Source organism: Anomalospiza imberbis, chromosome 9 (assembly GCF_031753505.1).
Source record: "Anomalospiza imberbis isolate Cuckoo-Finch-1a 21T00152 chromosome 9, ASM3175350v1, whole genome shotgun sequence".
Classification (NCBI taxonomy): Eukaryota; Metazoa; Chordata; class Aves; order Passeriformes; family Viduidae; genus Anomalospiza; species Anomalospiza imberbis.
The window spans coordinates 11,959,606-11,977,526 of record NC_089689.1 but is presented as its reverse complement, the minus strand read 5'-3'; the positions used below and the strand labels follow the sequence as shown (position 1 = coordinate 11,977,526).

The 17,921-nt window shown below is 39.0% G+C and overlaps 1 protein-coding gene and 1 long non-coding RNA gene across 12 annotated transcripts in view; one reads left to right on the top strand and one right to left on the bottom strand.

Moving 5' to 3' along the window:
* The first annotated feature begins 712 nt into the window (after positions 1-712).
* Positions 713-17,754, top strand: LOC137479305 (uncharacterized). 4 transcript variants are annotated; one of them, XR_011002151.1, is made up of 6 exons: positions 713-897; positions 4,177-4,270; positions 13,270-13,358; positions 13,443-13,501; positions 16,014-16,068; positions 16,292-17,754. It is a non-coding gene; the product is annotated as an uncharacterized lncRNA (long non-coding RNA). The 4 variants fall into 4 exon arrangements; XR_011002152.1 differs by having other exon boundaries at positions 4,177-4,274; positions 13,272-13,358; XR_011002150.1 differs by lacking the exons at positions 713-897; positions 4,177-4,270 and adding an exon at positions 12,325-13,128 and having other exon boundaries at positions 13,170-13,501; positions 16,292-16,405; positions 16,743-17,754.
* COL11A1 (collagen type XI alpha 1 chain) overlaps positions 8,675-17,921 on the bottom strand; it is a 159,829-nt gene continuing 150,582 nt past the window's right edge. For all 8 annotated transcript variants that reach the window (XM_068199689.1, XM_068199686.1, XM_068199687.1 and 5 more), the window contains 9 exons: positions 17,749-17,856; positions 17,074-17,127; positions 16,949-16,984; positions 16,786-16,839; positions 15,716-15,965; positions 13,896-14,008; positions 13,002-13,070; positions 12,093-12,326; positions 8,675-10,414 (listed from right to left, as the gene is read on the bottom strand). In XM_068199689.1, coding sequence (XP_068055790.1) covers positions 10,268-10,414; positions 12,093-12,326; positions 13,002-13,070; positions 13,896-14,008; positions 15,716-15,965; positions 16,786-16,839; positions 16,949-16,984; positions 17,074-17,127; positions 17,749-17,856 — 1,065 coding nt within the window. In that variant the 3' untranslated portion in view covers positions 8,675-10,267. The remainder of the gene's footprint in view (positions 10,415-12,092; positions 12,327-13,001; positions 13,071-13,895; positions 14,009-15,715; positions 15,966-16,785; positions 16,840-16,948; positions 16,985-17,073; positions 17,128-17,748; positions 17,857-17,921) is intronic.

Genomic DNA, 17,921 nt, shown 5'->3' with positions numbered 1-17,921 from the left:
CCAATTGGATTCAATTTTCCTGACTTAATTTGAATTAGCTGATGGGTCTTTTGACACAAGCTGTACTAATTGTTGCTTATTTGGGTGCACTATATCAGTGAGCATGGCAATCAAAAGCTCAGCCAGATGTTCATATTTTCTTTGATTGCCCACAGCCTTAGGTTTGAAGAAAAGTCAATCAGCAAAATGATTCTTCTTAGCATCTGTCAAGGTACTGATCACATTACCATAATGGCTGTCAGAAAAGCAGAATGGCTCTGATTCCCTTTCACTTAACCTGGTATCAGCCTTCAGCTCTGCAGTCTTGGTTTGATGCCATCACAAAACATGGAAGTTCTGTGAAATTAGACCAAGGGTGTTTATATGTGGTTGAGTTCATGGCAGTGAAGAGTGACTGTATTTTTATCTTCATATAGACTTATATTTATGTGAGCAACTTCTATTAAAGTATATTTTGTATGTTTTATACTGTCATGTATTTACAATGTCTTGTTGACTGAAGGGATATTTTTTCCCAAATGTCATATAAAAGCTTTTAAGGAGTTGAAAAACTAAATGTATTACACCTGCATACAGGAAGTCTGACCCTACTGAAAAAGTTTATTTTGATTTGCTTTAAAACTTTTGGACACCTGTAAGATACATCATCTATATTTACAGCTCAAGCAATTTTTTTTCAGTTCATTAGTATTTTCATGAAAGCATTAGAGAAAAAATAATTTTTTGTGGGTTTGGTTTTTTCCAAGTGTTCTAAAAGCATCTGCCAGAGAGAGAATTTGCACTTATTTTCAGATGGGATACAGATCAAGGCTGTCTTAACCTTTCTCTCCTTTTATCCCTAGGTGTCTAAAACGTGTCTTTGCATTTCCTGCATAACTGGATCCTAGCTCATTAAGGGTAAGACCTTTTTTTGCAATCCCCATAGCAGCAGTGCCTAGCAAGGGAAAACTGCATGGTTTGCACGTTTATTAATTTAAGAATTTACCATGACCTGGAGTTCTGCCCTGCTCAGGAGTGTTTTAATTTGCAATTCCCACCTGCCTGCCTGAAAACTATGTTTTTTGAGCAAGTCTTATCATTCCACTTGTTTCTATAGGATACCTTCAGCCTAAGACAATTCACAGCTAAGGAGAACCAGGGGAAGAGCGCCTAGCCGAAACCACAACTGATAATTTGATGCTTGTCTATGTGTAAGACTGCTGCAGGTCTCTCACTTTGTTGTACATGTTGCACAGAAACATCCTAAAGCTGTGAATGTAGAATTCTTCCCATGGTCCTCAGAGGTGATGGACTGTGTACAAGGGAATCCTTTGTTTTCAACTGTTTATCTTTAAAATTCTGCTGAAATATCCTTCATATTTCACCAAGTGCAAAAGCAGACCTGTGGACACTAACACTCTGTGCTGCTTCTCTATTGAGTAGTGAAACTTTTGTTCCTCTTTTACAGTGTTTAATGTGTGTCACATCAAAAAGATGAATTTAACCTGACAGAGGAAGATAATAGGGGAAAGATTCTAAAAATATTATTATGGGTGATGAGCTCCAGCAGCAATTAATTCAGGAAGGATTTTACTGAAGGAAGCTTCCAGGCTCAATCACTAAACCCTTAATGTGGCTTAGCTCTCAATCAAAGCTTTCAGAGAAAGAGATTGCATGAAAGAGGAGCTACTGTATCTGCCACCAAGCTGCTTAATATGACTCATGTCTCAACAGAAATGTTTTCAGTGTAAAAACTCTTTAGATAGTGCTTCAAAACCAATGACATATATCCCTGGCTCATTTACAGAGTTGTTTAAATATTGCCTTTGCATGCCTGCTGTTCGAATGCTCACAGCTACTCAGGTTTTGCAGCCCATTCTACCACAGAAACACCTGGGTAAAGAAAACAAACCATTTTCATTCCTTCACTCTGAAAAGGTCTCTCACCTCAGGTTGCAGACATCAGGCTCTGGAGAGGATGTCCCCCAGAGTGGTGCTAACTCATGGAAAGCATTTTGCATGGCATGACAGGGAGAAAGGTCAGAGTGCCATGGGCAGGAGCACATGCACTCAGAGGTTTGGAGGAAGAGAGGCCAATGTTTGTATTTGATGGGGTTTGAGATTTTGGTGGTGTTTTTTTTGGTTGTTTTTTTTTTTTTTTTTACCTTAATGATGCCTTTGAAGAGGTAAGAACTGAATGTGAATCTACCTCACATGCATAAAACTCTGTGGGTGCTGGGAGTGGTACATTTTTAATATGATGCTTTTAGGAGAAATGAGAATTAAGGGGAGGGAAATTCCTGACAAAAAGATAACGTTGGGTTTCAGTAGGTGGAGGTGTGTCTTTTGACACACACATGGGCTCAAAGTCACCTTGCGGGCTTTGGAGCCACCTGGCAGAGCACAGTCCCCCTCAGGCCAGGCCCACGGACCCTGAGTGGTCACCTGGGGGCTGCTGCTGGGAGTGCCAAACCCAGGCCTCTGCAGGGAGTTTTGGTCAAGCAATCATCTAAAAGCATCTTTAAAGCCACCTCTTAAAGAAGGGCTTTTGAGTATTTCCTGGAGTACTAAACGGTAAGTATTACCTTGAGTGCAAGTTTTGGGTGCTACAGTAGAAGAAAGGTTTAAACCTATTGGAGAGCTACCAAGACAGTGAAGGGCCTTGAGGGGAAGCCATATCAGAAGCAGCTGAGGGCACTTGGCTTGGTAGGTGTGAAGGAGACACAGGTGAGACCTCAGGGCAGTCCACAACTTCCTCACGGGCAGAAATGGAGGGGCAGGATCACTCTCTCTGGTGACCACTAGTGGGACTCAGGTAACTCCTGTGAAGCTGAGCAGAGGCTCAGGTTGGATATTAGGCAGAGGCGAGGGTTTTTCCCCCAGAGGGTGTTTGGGCACTGGAACAGGCTCCCAGGGTCACAGCACCAAGCCTGGCAGAGCTCAGGAAGTGCTTGGACAATGCTCTCAGGAAGATGGTGTGACTCTTGGTGATGGGCCTGTGCAGAGCTGGACTTTGATGATCCTTGTGAGTCCTTCTGAATTCAGGATGCCTTGTGGTTTTATGATCCCTCAGATATGGTCGTCTTCCTCTGTAACTCTCCCTTGTCACATGTACATTGTTTGCAGGCCCTGGGCTTCATCCTTTTCTGGTTTTTGCTGTGTTGTTACAGCCCTGACCTCTGTGTGTAGGAGTCACCCTGCATTTATTTACAGTGATCTGGAGGCACACATCAAGCTGTCTTCCTTCACTGTGTTTAAACAGAGAAGGGCAGAATGCTGTCTGGCTATCAAAAATATTCCAGTGTTGCAAGATAGCCCTTAAATACTTTGTGGTTTTGCTTCCTCTGAGTTATGTGTCTGATTACAGTTAAATGTATCATTTCATACACCATCACAGCTGAGTTGCACTTGGGTAACATGCATCCAAATTTGCTGTATATCTATATGATATATTTATTGTTTTGCATGTTAAGAGGGTATTAACTAATTGTACTTGCATATGTTTCAGCCCTTAGTTAGCTTTTAAATTTGTGATTTTGCTTTCTTCTTAGTTTCATAGTAGATAATTCTAACCTTCTCATTAATTTTAATGAGTAATCACATTGGCTCACCGCTGTTTCGACATGGTACACTTGTGTATACAGTCATCAGAAAGATTATGCAAAACATGAGAAATGAATGCACACATGCAGAACTGCATAATGCATTGAAATAGTGAAGAATCATTTAATCAGGAATATTTTCAGCTATCCTCAGTTCATGTGGACTGTCCTTTTAAAATATTTTTATTGCTTTTTTCAGAAATATTTTCATGGGAAGATGTGATGCTAGGTCAAATGTGGTTCATCATGATATTGTGGCTTTGGTTTGAAGTCAATGTGTTCGAAAAATTAAATAGGTCAAATTTAAAGGGCAGAGAGAGGTTTCAAAGGGTCAGCAGTGTGAGCTGATCTCCCCATTGTTTTTATCTGACTTTCCTTTCAGAGACAGCCCTCAGTGCTTCCTGGTCTCTATGCTTCTCTGTGGTAGAAAATGGACACAGAAATTGCCTGTTCCTAATCTAGATGGTCCATACAGGCTTTATGAGTCTGGTAGTATGGTAGTGTGGATGTATACTGATTTTTGAGCCTGCTCACCCTCCCCCATCCTCCATTCTCTCTTCACCTTAAAAGTTAAACATCTCATCCCCCTTTTCAGATCTCCTGCGCTTTCCAGTGTCCAAGCAAAATGTGGCTTCTCCACAAGAATAGAGATCCTGCAGAAGAGGCAGTGTCAGGAGTGTCTGAGAGAGGTGAGTGAGGGAACGGAGGGGAGGGAGAGCGAGGCACAGGGATGTGGCTGCAGGCAGTGCTGCAGGTATTTCCCACTCAGGCTTGCAATCTTTGTTGCTCTTCAGCTGTGTTTTTTATAAACCAGTTTTGCTGCTGCCTCCCAACTATGGGGCCAGTGCACCCTGCCTTTGCATTGACTATGAGAAACAAACCTGAGCCCTGCAGTAGCAGCAATCACATGGGATGCTCCCAGACTGCCCATAAAGATTTCTCACCCTCCTGCCCTCTGTTGAGGGAAGCAAGTTCTCCTATCATTCTTTTCCCACATATTTCCCCCCTGCTTTCTTATTTCCTCTTTTCTCCTCTACTACATTTTCCTCCTTTCTGTTATACATTAAAAACTATTTTACTGTGCCTTTCTCTTCTAGAGGTGCCTTTATTCCACAGTTAGTATTGCACTCATCTCTTGTCTCCCAGCACATGGGAAAACAATCTTGGTGAGGGTACCAATGGATGTCCTCCTCTCAATCAAATACTTTCAATGAGTTTGGACAAAAACATCTCATTATTTCAAATGGAAACATCACAATTAAAAAAGGGGGACAAGTTGGAAGGTGAAATGTTCTTTGTTCTTTTCAGAATTTGGAGTGCTGTGGAAAGTTTTCACAAATTAAAATTCCATTTTTGGTTCTTTCAGACAGTAAACAACTTTGATCTTAATATCTGTGCACTGAACAACTCTGCAGGCTTAGAGCAAAGTGGATATTTCTAAAATCCTTCTGAGGAATGACAAAGGGATAAGTGATCCCTATACATTCAGAAAGTTACTGAATAGTGAATATTAGGAAGATTATCTTTTTATGCATTTTCCAAAACCTGAGCCCTGACACTGTGCTATGTTTTTTGTGAGCTAATTTGGGCACCAGGACCACAAAGCACAGCTACTTTCTCACCTGAGCTGCCATTGAGATAATATTGTAACAAAACAGAGGCCCAGGCTCAAGAGACTGTAAGGATAGGGTATAAAACATTACCCTTTTTTTTTTTTTTTTAGTTAATATTTGACAGAGAAAAGCTTTTATGTCTGTAAAAAACAACTTCATTCTAAATCTTTCCACCTCTCATTCCACTTAATATACTTTCCTGCTGTAATGAGGAGGACCTTCTCTAGAAGTCATGCAGCTCCATGATATACCCTGGCTGACTTGTATGGGCTTTCTGAGTAACATGCTGTGTAAACTAACAAATAAGAAATCATTATTTCTGTTTCAGAAACAACAATTATAGTGTAATGGTTTTATTTTGTTAGTCACATCCTGAGTCTCCTCATTTAGTTAACATTTTTAATTTAAAAACTCAGCTTTATGGCTCTGCTGTAGCTATGTTTACTTTTAACTTGTGCTGGGGAACTTCAGAGCTTTCAGGCTGGGCCTCTGGGGCCATGACTCAGTGGCCCTGCACTGCTGCAGTCCACAAGGACTAAGGCCATATGCAAGATCTCTGGCTGTGAAACATTTCAGGTGAGAGGGGAGCTGAGTGTGAGGCTCCTATGTTCATTCTTGATTATTAAGATGACCTCTGGGCAGCCTTGTCCTAGTCCTGTGAACTTGGGTTCTTTTAATTAACCATTGAAAACACAACAGAAGATCCAGTTTAGAGAACTTCTGGGGCTAGAAAGAAAAGAATTAATTTGGTTTCTGTCCAGCATCTTATTGGATGGACTGAGTTTTTAATTTTCATCCACATTTTAATCACAGTGTAAGTGGGAGTTCTTTCATACTTCAGCAAGATTTAGCTACGTTAAATTTTTGATGTTAAAAAACCCAATTTCTTAGATTATAATAGGGAGCAGAGGAGGCACTTAGATCCCAGTCCCACTGCTGAGTTTTTAACAACTCTCGTCTGTCTTAGTGAAATTAGGTGTGTTTTGATGGAGATCACTTCTTCCCCCCTTGAGATATTGGAAACAAAGTCAAGGTTTGCTAAAGCTCCCTGCACAACCTAGACAAAACATGTCCATTGTGGGCTTTGGCTGCATCCTCTCTCAGAACAGGGCCTTCATTCACAGAGCTGAGACGGAAACAAGGCCAGTCTTGGCTAGAGCAGAGTGTTGGAATATCTGTAAGCTTGCAGCCTTCCTCACTGTATTAATCTTCAATGTTTTTATTGAAAACAAAATGTATAAATAGTTTTAGAGCAATCTACTCCTTGGCAATAATCTTGGCATTGCTTTTCACTGAACTAACAATGAGCCTCTGATAATTTATGTGCTTTCAAAAGGAACACAAATAAGACACGTTTCCAGGTAAATATAATAGGCATGACATTTAATATCCCATCTTTGTAATTTTCAATTTTTTTTGGTGCATTTACAATAGCAGATGTTCTTTCACAGAAAAATGAGTGTGCTTGCAATAGAAAACCAGTGGCTATTAAGGCTTCTCCTTCCAGCCATAGCATGTGAAGATTAATTTTAAAATTAACAAAGCTGTTCCCAAGGGGAAGAACCTTAAGTAGCTCACTGTCCTTATTCTATGAAGCTTTGTACCTTTTTGTGTCACAAGATGACTGTTCATGTTAGCCATAATGGCTCTCACTTGGACTGGAAAAAAAAAAAATCTTTATTGCATTTTATGAAGTTTTCCAAAAGATGTGCCAGTCATGGTGAGCACAGTTGTGGTGAGAGAAAGAGAGGCAAAGAAACTCCACTCATGCACACAGAACAGTTTTTGCCACTCTAGTCAATTACACTCTGTGTAATTCTGGTCAGAACATTGCCTCAGTCTGGAGTATTTTTTGGGCTTGGTTTCCCATGTACTGAGTTACTCCATTTCCATGCAACACGACCACAATCTGTGTTTGCAGTGAAGAAACCATCTCCAGGATGGCTTTCTTTTTAAAGGGTCTTGAAGCAAACTTTCAAAACAAATTGCCCAGTCTTTAGGTAGGTTTAGGTAGGGTGAACCCTCAAGATCACAGAACATCCAAGTTCTGTTTTTAGATGTAAAATCCAAATGTCATATGAAATTTTTAGGCTTTTTGTGATTGCACAAGTCTTTAATTTAGGGTATGAAGAATATTAATAATTGTTTTATTTTAGGTTTGGCTGAGTGAGGAGTTTGGCTTGCATTGTTTTGGTGGTTTGATTTGTTTCTAAGTATTTTATAATACCATATCACAAATCAGAGGCTTTATGTTTTTATGGCTGTTAGATTTTGACTATAGGATCTGAAGCTTTTTTCGTAGGAAGACCAATTTGTGAGTTTTGATGTGAAACTTTTTTCTGTTCTGAAGTGCCATTTTGGTTGATTTGTTTGGGTTGTAAGCACTGCTAATAGGAAACTTCTTTCAAGGGAAAACCAAGAGCATAATTTTTGCTTGAAGGGAAGAATATATAACGGCATTTCTCCCCCTTTAATCTGAAACTTGGAGAGAACAAGAACAGTAGATTGAAAAAGTGAATGGACAAAGAGGAGTTGGATAACAAGCAATGGTGAGATGCTTTCATGACAAGGATAAATAGTAAGGTAAATGGTTAAGGCCTTGAGAAAGGTTAAAGAATAAACCAGATGGGTCCTTGCTGAAAAGAGTAGAAGACTCAAGTTCATTTCCTCCTTTGTGATGTAGCTGGCACAACCCTTGGCAAGATGCTTGGACTAAGTCTGGAGATCTGGTTTCACTTGGCTGCTTGAATACATGATTGCATTCTTAGAAACAACATTCTGCTGCAGACTAATCCTGACTGCCAGACCGCAACCACCTTTATTTTTTACCCTAAAGCACTCAGATGAGGAGGTTATTTTAGATAGGCTTGAACAGGTCAGCTCCTAACTTAGCCCAGCCTCCTTGAGCAGGAAAAAACGGCTGCTTCTCTGCCAAACTTATTGCAGCTGCCCTCATATCTTACTTAGACATTGCCAGAGTTCATGAAGAACAAATAGATTAAAAAGAGAGAAGGTTCTTTGGACAAGGAAGCATATCTCATGTCATTGGACCCATCACTGCTTCTGGTTCCACAGTCTAAAACAAGATGCTGGACATTTTGTGTTCCACTACTTCCTAAGTCTTGGTCTCATTCTTGTCTTCCATTTCCTAGTAATAAATAGGGTCATTTGCATACCCGATGGAGTTCTACAAGGATAAGCACAAGACTGAGGAATGGACAGTCACTGTAAGTTGTGAGTGGCTGGGGAAGGAGTGTCAGGCTCCTGTCGTGTGAACTTATCCCTGCTGCTTACGGCCAATGGCCAGATCAGCGCCCTCTCTATTAACACTTCTCTTCCCAGTGCTGTTGCCCAGCCCTTGCCAGGACATGTAGTAACATTCATTTTTTTCAAGCCCAGATGGTCTGGAAGCAGAATAAAGTTATAGTAATGACAGTGGGTGCATTTTGGACAATGAAATAAGAGAATGACCAATCCAGATAAACACGACTTGATTTTATTAATAAAATTTGTATTTCCCTCTTTGAGGTGACAGTTACAAACTTTGGTTCAAAAATAAAAGAAAATATGAACAGCAAGAAGTTGACTTTTGGAATCTCACTTTTACATGTATAAACGTGCATAAGAAAATACCAGTTGGAAACGAGCCAGCAGAAACTAGTACTATTTAATTTAACAATTTATAAGAAATAGAAACAAACATTTCTTTTCAAGTCTTACATATATTATGAAAAATAATTACAAAAGGATTTGTGTTGTAAAGCTAAAATGTAATTCCTACTTCCAACTACCTGAATAAAATGTTCAGAGGGAAGGCCAAACCATCATGTTTTTTTGGTGAGCTTTGAACAGTGAATTGTAAAATGAGTTTGGGTCAAAGACAGCTCTTTAGGAAGCAGTCCCGCGTATGTTGCTTAGCAACTGTGTAGAATCACATGACCTAGACATATTGCATCCCTGGCCTTCAGGTGGAGTAACAAGAAGAAAAATAATTCATATTAATGGGACGGGCAAATATTGTATAGACTGTTCTGTGAAACCTTTAGTATCCAGTTCAGGAAGCAAACATCCATCATTGCTTACATAAACATCTAAGTAAACCCTGCAAAAATCCATAAATAACTGTTTCAAATCCAGTTTTTATATTTATGTAGCCCAAATAAGCACAATGGAAACAAATCCAGATAAGCTAAAAAAAAGGACAGCTGTATGACTAATTTATTTCACAGATTTTAAACAGTTCTATTACACAGAAGTTTGTTTTTTTTCTTACATGTTTTCCCCACCTAAAAATATAATCTTGTTTATTTTAGGTATATACAGTTATCTTATGAAATTATGGAATTAGAATAGAAAATAAAAAGTCTGAGGTATAGCACCATGGAACACAGCACCTTTGAAAGTGCTTTCATTTCATCACCTAAATTCATTGTCACAGAGTGATTAGCAGAAAGCAGTTGTTTGAGTGTGCTGCTCAAGCTCTTCCAGTTTTGCCACCTTAATTTTACTGGCGACTTCAAATAACAAAGCTTTTCAACAACAATATATACAAAGGGATTTTATTATTAATCAGAAATGGAATTGGCTTCACTGGCAATTACAGTTTTATTTTTTTCAGAATACATACACAGTATTGACAATGTAGATTGTAATTGTGAAATAAGAGCCAGATGCAATTCAGAGACACATGCAAGTTTCAGAAGTGGACAGAGAAATCACAGTATAGTACTGTACATAGAATAATTACAGTTTATATTAAACACTTTCTAAACACCTCTTTGTTGTAATGGAAGGAGCACCATGGTCGTTGGTTTTTTTACAGCACCAGAGGAATCCAAAGGGGGTGTTCCTGAAGTGAGCCCTATGTTGTCTGTCTGTGCCACAGCATCTTTGCAAAATAAGTTTAAGTCATGTGATTCTGGCCCTACAAGGGCAATGATTACTCTCTAGATAAGACATACATACACAGCAAGACATTTTCTATGCCATCCTTATTCAAAACTTGCATGTGGCATGAAGTGGGTTGGTAGCACCAAAGTGCAACATTTTTGTTGATCTGATTTTGTCTTAAGCTTAACCAAGGAAGCAGACAGGACCGACCTCAAATCCAAACTTCTGATTCTGGTCACCAAAGTCATTGATCATCACATCAACTATGGGCACTTGGTCTATTTTGGGTGTGTTGATTTCCAGCACCGTCTTTGCATAGCCTTTTCTTGACTGTTAAAAAAGAGAAGAAGAAAACCCAAACTGTTACACCTCTGAGCCTTTAACATGCTGTAGATCTTCATTTTATCTCTGAAGCATAGACTTCTTAAATGATTGCACTATCATGCACTAGATATTGCAAACCCTAAATCTTATATTTTCTTATGATTTAATTATAAAAATGTGACATGGAATGTTCTGATTTTAGCTGGGGGATGGCCCATAGGTTTTTTACTTGGTAAAGTAGGCCTACAAAAGAAAAATAATCTAAGATATCTCGTGTTTCTTAGACAATGCTGTAATTTATGTCTATACAATTTAATAAACAGTAATATTCTCACAGCAGTGCACATATCTCCTGTGGAAAAAAATGACAAATTAGTTCTGAAATGGAGAAAATCCACTTCTGAGAAGAAATACTGTAACTGGCTCACAAACTATTAGAGCATCTAAGAAAGTAGTATTCTGACAGGACTGCCAACTGCTGCACTTAGAAGCCAGCTTTGAAGACACACCCTTGCTGCCTGAGGAAGGCTCTCTAGCTCCTCTATGTATCACTCAGCCCAGTCATCACATCACTTATCAGCACTGCACTTTCTTTAGATGGTCTCATATCTGCTGAGACCCCTTTCAGCTATACCAGGATCTTGGAGATGAGCATCCAAGCTGACAGACCTGGGTGTTCTCAGTTTAGTGACAGTTGCAACTTTCAGCTCTCTCTGGAGCTCTACATTTACCCTCTGTGGATAACAAAAGTGAAATGAAAACACGAGGTACATAGAAAGGGTGTATTAGTCTCACTGCTTAGGGGAGGTGCTTTGCACCTCCTGAGCTGCATCTCTACCTCAGGTGTATATCCTGGCACTTTCAGGATATGCGCTTTCAGGTCTCTAATTCTGTATCTCTGACTGCTCAGAAACTGCCTTCAAAATGCTCCTATATCAAACCCCAAATTAATTAATGAGGCTTCAATTGTCATTGTTCTTTTGATGTCTTTGTTTCAAAGGGTTCAATAGAGACTGTTCTATTTCTGAGAAGTGGTAACAGTTGCTATGCCCACAGAGACCCTGAAAGAGGAGTGCTCAGAGAGCTGATGTATGCTTGGACACCTCTGGGGATTTTCAGCTAAAAGAGGATTCTGAAAAGTAAAATCCACAAACTTCACCTGGCTTTGAATATACAAAACAAGAAAAGGAAATACCAAGTCACATATCAAACTATTAAATTAATTCACTATGTTTGGGTACATACATACGACTTATGTGATACATGTTTTTGCTGTATTCAGTAACTGTTCTATTTGTGTCTACCTTGATTTTTAGTATCAGCATATTCTGCTTATAGGCTGCCTCCTCTCACTATCTTTTTTACTTCTGCTCTTTCCTTATACTGTGCTCATACACAGTAGCAGGTAGTCTGATTTCAGCACAGTGGTGCTGACAGCCTGTATCCATTCCGAGTTTGTTCACTTTCTGCTGCTTGGCTTATGGTTATATCTTTTTTGGTACATAGGTGAAAATTGAATATGGCACTAGTGTACTGTTGTTAAAAATCTACTAAAAATCAGTATATGACAAGTGAAGTGTTTACAAAGCTTGTCTCAGAAGAAAGCTGTGAAAAAATAGATTTGTTTGATTTCTACTTTAAATGACGGGTTGGTTTTGTAAAGACTCTTTGAAGCTCTACTTACTGCACAGCCATCGTGGAGAGCTTTGATGTAAGGATTGTTGTCATAAGACATTTCTTCATCATTGGATCCTAAGAACCTTAGTGCTTTGTCATAGCTGTCAGAGGGTGCGTCGTGCCAGGCCACAGACTGGTGACAGTTGTAAGTGAAATTTTGTCTGGCAGAGGCACTCAGTAGTTTAAGGAATGTCATTTGGACCATATTAATGGAATTGCCTTCAACATCCAAATAAGAAAGCTGGAAAATTAAAAAAAAAATAGATGAATATTTATCTGTTTTCTTTGGTACGATTCAAACCAAAATTATTGTTGACAAAAGAGCATCATGTAACTGCCCTTAAATAATCTGCCCTTAAAAATATCAACCAACACATAACATTTTATGAAGTTTTAAAGGTCAGTACAGCTATAACTCAGTAAATAGATTTTCATGATGTAGCAGTGTATTTAGGATGAAGAATTACATATCTCAGCTTTGTTCTACTGGGAAAGAGAGAATTACTCCCACCTTATAGTGTAAAGCAGCAGAATCTGTTTGGTAATCTGTTTTTAGTTAATCATTAAGTTAGTCAGCCTGCAGCCTCACCTCTGCATACCCAGTATATTTCCAGTAACCTAGACTGGGGTGGGGGATCTGTGCTGCTTTCCTAAGGTTTGGTGGTGAGGTATATCTGACAGGGGCCAGATCCTCACCACCAGCTGTGCAGGTGACCATTGGGATCACTGTGGGACAATACAGACCAGGCTTCTGCTGTCCAGGGGCAAGAGACCATGTAGCTGCTGTAATATTTAGGGCAAAAGGGCTGGGGGTCTTTTAATTTTGTAGATATTTATAAAATTCCCTGTGATCTGCTGATCGCTGAAAACATGGACCTGATTTGTGAATACAGTTATAATTGCAGTGACAACTTACAAGTTTGCCTCGCTTAAATTCACTAAACCAAGATCCTGGGTTCTCCTTTGGCCACGATGAAATTCTAACCTGTGTGGTCAAACAGCAGAGACAGAAGTATTTGAAACATATGTTGACAGATATGAAGGTTTTACATTTCTTGGGACAAACACCACACCAGATATGAAGGTTTTACATTTCTTGGGACAAACACCACACCAGATAATAAAGAATAGTTCTTCCTGAAATCTCAGCCACTTTATCTGAAATAGAATGTTTTTTCTTGTAGAGAATGCCTTCAAATTAGTGACTTCAAATGGAATTCAAGAGAGACTTAGTTCTGTTTGAGGGAGATGGTTGTAATCTGTTAAGAGTCAGGTAAGCTGCTGGTATAAATTGTTGCTGTGAAGTATCTAAATGAGTTTTCACCAGTGTTGATGCTAATAGATCCCTGTCATTTAGGCAAGATTTCAGAAAGCCTTCCTTTATGCCATATGCCTCAGCAGATGTAATCTATAACAGTGAGTAAGGACACTGTTAATACAGTCTTTTATATCTACTTGGCATAGGAATAAATAGATATAAATGAACCCACAAGAGAAACACGGGCAGGTTTAGCTTTTAGGTGACAAATACTAGATCATGTGCTGTAAGTAGCTCCTCAGCTGTGTTGCATTCTGAAATGTACTGAAATGTTAGCAAGCAGGTGCACAGATTCCCTATCTGAAGTTGAAAATGGTATTTGTTAACTCTATGTACCATTTTATTGCTCCATTCAGATTTTTGTAAATGTAAATGTAATTAGAAAGGCAGATACATGAAAATGTGGCAATGTAATTATCCTGTTTGGTTTAACATTGTAACAGCATAATAGTAACTGTCAACAGCCAACTGAAAACACAGATTGGTACTTACTCCTTCAGATTTCTTATCTGGGTAGATGCAAGTTTCCCCACCTGCTGTGAAATTGCAGTACACTTTGAAGGAGTCTCCAGAACAACCCTGGTTAGGATCAATCCAATATTCCCCTAAGACAAATGAGAAAATATTTGCCTTATACAGTATAAATGGTATTCAGAAGAACTGGGCTTTACTGCTACCTAATGGTCCTCCAAAGTTTGTAGGAAATGTATTTTATTTGAATGGTTTAGGTCAGGGAGCAAAATCTGGAATGATTTACATCCTTATCTGCATGCAAAGGGGTCTGCATGGGGCTTAGTGGGGTTGTAGCTGGCACAAGCACCTAAAGTTTCCACTGAGAGGGATCCACCTCAAGCAAGGACCTTTTTACTCCTGGGTTATGAGGCTGCAACACCAGCGAAGGCTGGGCATGAAAAGAGCTGCAGCCCATCCAAGGTCCATTCAAAGTCAGTGCTTTTCAAAATCTTCTATTCTAATTAGGATGATGAGTTCTGTGATGAGGGTTCTTAGCTTCAGATGTTTCACAAACAGGGCAGCAAGCACTTTCTGACAACTACAGTTCTAATCCAGTTTCAAACAAATAGTGGAGGTTTCAAAGACAAAGGACAAATCCTTTCACCAGTTCTGTCTTCTGAATATAGGGCATAGACAAAGTATTTGTGGGGTTTAACAATTCTGTTGATTTAGGCTGTATATTGAAAACAGTCTTTCCTTTCTCTAAGTCTTATCCCTGAAGAATTTTGAATTTTAATGAACACATTTGCTTTTAATTTAACCAAAACAAGATTACTTTTATATGAAGACAACTCTAAAGAAGAAGCAAATACTGGTAAATGCAGAAGGTGAATGTCTTCTGTAAAAACCATTCCTTATTATGGAGGGCACTGAATTGTAAAATATGTACTTTTCATATAACACATACACTGCTTAACTACTCCTCAAGGCAACCATCTGTTCTTATCTATCTAGAGTGAAAGCAATAAAATATTATTAAACTGTCAAAATCTATTTTTCCTCCCATTTAAAAGCAGAAAAAATATTGCTTTGAACTGGGAAAAATATGCATTGCAATTGAAAAAATTATGAAAGGATGAAAATTTAGTGAAGGCTGGCTTTCATTTAAACATCTTCAGAAGGTTAAAATTATTTAGAAGAAGAAAAAGAAAACAACAAAGAATAATAAAATCAAGATAATTCTTAGGGACACTGCATGTCTTCATATTACTATGCATTTTATTACATTACTACTTGGTAGCATTAAACAGTATCAAAGAAACTTTCATGCCTCTTTGCTGGTTGATATAGAAAAAACCAGTGCTGATGCAGTAGAGAAAATTATTGCTTCCAGGGCTAAAAGACTAGTAAAGTTTTTGAGAATCATTATTGAACATAAATCTCTCATAATACCAATGCTGTTTCATATTGTTATACTACGCTCTTTCATCACACTCCTGTTTTGATTGTCCTGGAAATGCAAGGCCTGCCCTTCAAAACAACTGCTTTTTATTCATCACTTTAACAGGTTTTAACTCAAAAACCAGATCAGGTTATGTATTTAAAGAGCTTTGACTCTTGCCAAGATGTCTTACACTTTTAAACTTTTATGCCTGTAAAAATGTAAAAAAATGTAAAAATGTAAACTTACCAAGATGTCTTACACTTTTAAACTTTTATGCCTGTAAAAATGGATTCAGTGGGACTGTATTTGTTAATCAACTGTATGAGCCATGTACCAGTAATGGATAATGCTGCCAGAGTGCCCTGGCAGAGCCCAGGCTCAGCCCTGTGTCCCGTGCTGTGCACTGTGAACTCACCGTCTGGGAAGTCGGGGTGGCAGAGCTGCAGATCTTTGCAGGTCCGGGCTGGGTTATTCTGAGTGCCCATGGGAAACTTCATGTGCTCAATGTCTTGCTTCAGGGAATTCAGGGAGCCAAAGATCTCCTCCATGCCATCAGAATAATCCAGAATATTATCACCAGCATCAGATAGCATATAGTCAGGAGATCTTCTTGTCTTCTTGTGTGACTGGATTGGCAGGGGCTGGATTACCTCACCTGGAGGGCCCTAAGTGAAAAATAACATATCTAATTATATCTTCTGTTAGTTTTTCAGCAGAGAAAGACCACAGAATGTGGCTTGGAGATACTTTGAATAGGCTTTCTTCAAGGTATTTATTTCTTTCTTTCACCTTTTTTCTTTTAGATTCATACCTATGTGCTTTGATTTACTTGAAGAAAAAAACAAAAAAGATTGTATAAGGCCAAACCATTGTTGTGCCCTAAACTCTTCTCACTACATTGTTTTTGGGGAGGAGTGTGTTGCCCTCACCCAAGTGACACACAGAACTGACTCACAGTTGCCTCTGTATCCCTGTTAATTCCCTCATGCAGGCATATTCTATGAAAATTGAAAACTCTGGTTGTTTCCTATGATAAAAGTTGAAAATTCCACTTGGGGTCTAGGAAACAATATTTATTTTCAAGAAATTGAAGCACTTCACTCAGGTTTGGACTCTTCATTTTGGTTTGTTGTAATATAAAAATGAATATGGAAACAGAAGAGTATCATCAGGGGAAACCAGTAGAATTTTGTTTTCTGTGCTTCAATATAACACATTAAATAATTATTGCATGAGGGGCTTCTTTGTTTGGTGGGGATTTTAGGGGTTTTTGGGGTGTTCTTTTTGTTTATTTTATTTATTTGTTTTAAGTTTCTTCTGGCTTTTTCAGTGCAGATAGGTATTTCTCTGCCTGGTGGATCTGTGTTTCCTGAAAAGTGAATTTTCAAACAATCATTCATATTTTAGTTCCCAAACATTGTTTTCTACCCTTTTCAAAACAGGTTTATCATGTCAAGGTAACGTAAGATAAGAATTTTTACTTACTGGAGGACCAGGTGGACCAGGTAAGCCACTGTCACCCTTCTGACCAGCAGGACCCTACAGAGCAACAAAAGAAGTGCAGTGTTGACCATGCTACACAACGTTTAAACAAAACACACACAAAAGCTGAGGAAAAGAGGAGTAAGTATAGAGGAGAGTTACTCACACTGGATCCTTTGGAACCTTTGGGACCCTGGGGACCCTATGGGCAAGAACATATAACTCTGGTTAGAGTGCATTGCACACAGCTTGGGGGTGCTTAGAACAGGAGGGCTGGATGAAATTACTTACAGGTAATCCAGGAGGACCAGGGGGTCCAAGGGGACCAGCAGGACCAGAAATTCCCTAAAAAGGAATAAGAGAATAAGCACAGAACTAAAGTATTCTACATACTGGACGGTGTTAAAAAATCATACTATAAAAAAAGTAGTCCCATTAAGTGTCCAGCTGCGGTGAATTTTGAGTTAGGCCATTTGCTAGAGGCCAAAATAGTTGGCAAGTTTAAAATAATAGATCTGACAATCTGAGTTGCTTGTAGTTGTTCTTACACTGACTGCAGTGGATTGTCAGAACTGTGTTCCTCTTCAGATTGGCTTGGAAACCTCACATTTTACATAGTGCCCTAAAAACATGGCTTAGTTACTAGAAGAGAGGGAGCTGCTTTGGGTAATGCAATTAGTAAATGTGATGAGATTGCTGCTACTACTTTTACCTTGTTGCTAACTTGTTCTGTGTGCATGTTGGGATGTATGCGTTTCCTTCATTTTCCAAAAGCACTCTATAGCCTCATTTTAAGATGTTTAATATTGCTGCATTTGTACAATGCCTAAGAAAGTTTCAGCCTCTTGCAGGAGACTCTGGATGTTAAATGTTTGTAACAACTTTATGTCTTTCAGAAGAAAGCCTGGAATATACCCTCCTTGCTTGCATGGAACTTGAATGGAAACACAAGTATGTTGTACTCACTGCATCACCCTTGGCTCCAGGAGATCCCTGTGGGCCAGGAAGACCCCGATCACCCTTTTCACCCTGTTCTCCTGGAGGTCCAATCAGGCCAATCAAACCAGGATGTCCCTTAACAAGATTTAAGAAAATACAGTTAACATACATTAAAGTAAATGTGCTTTGCAAACACATAA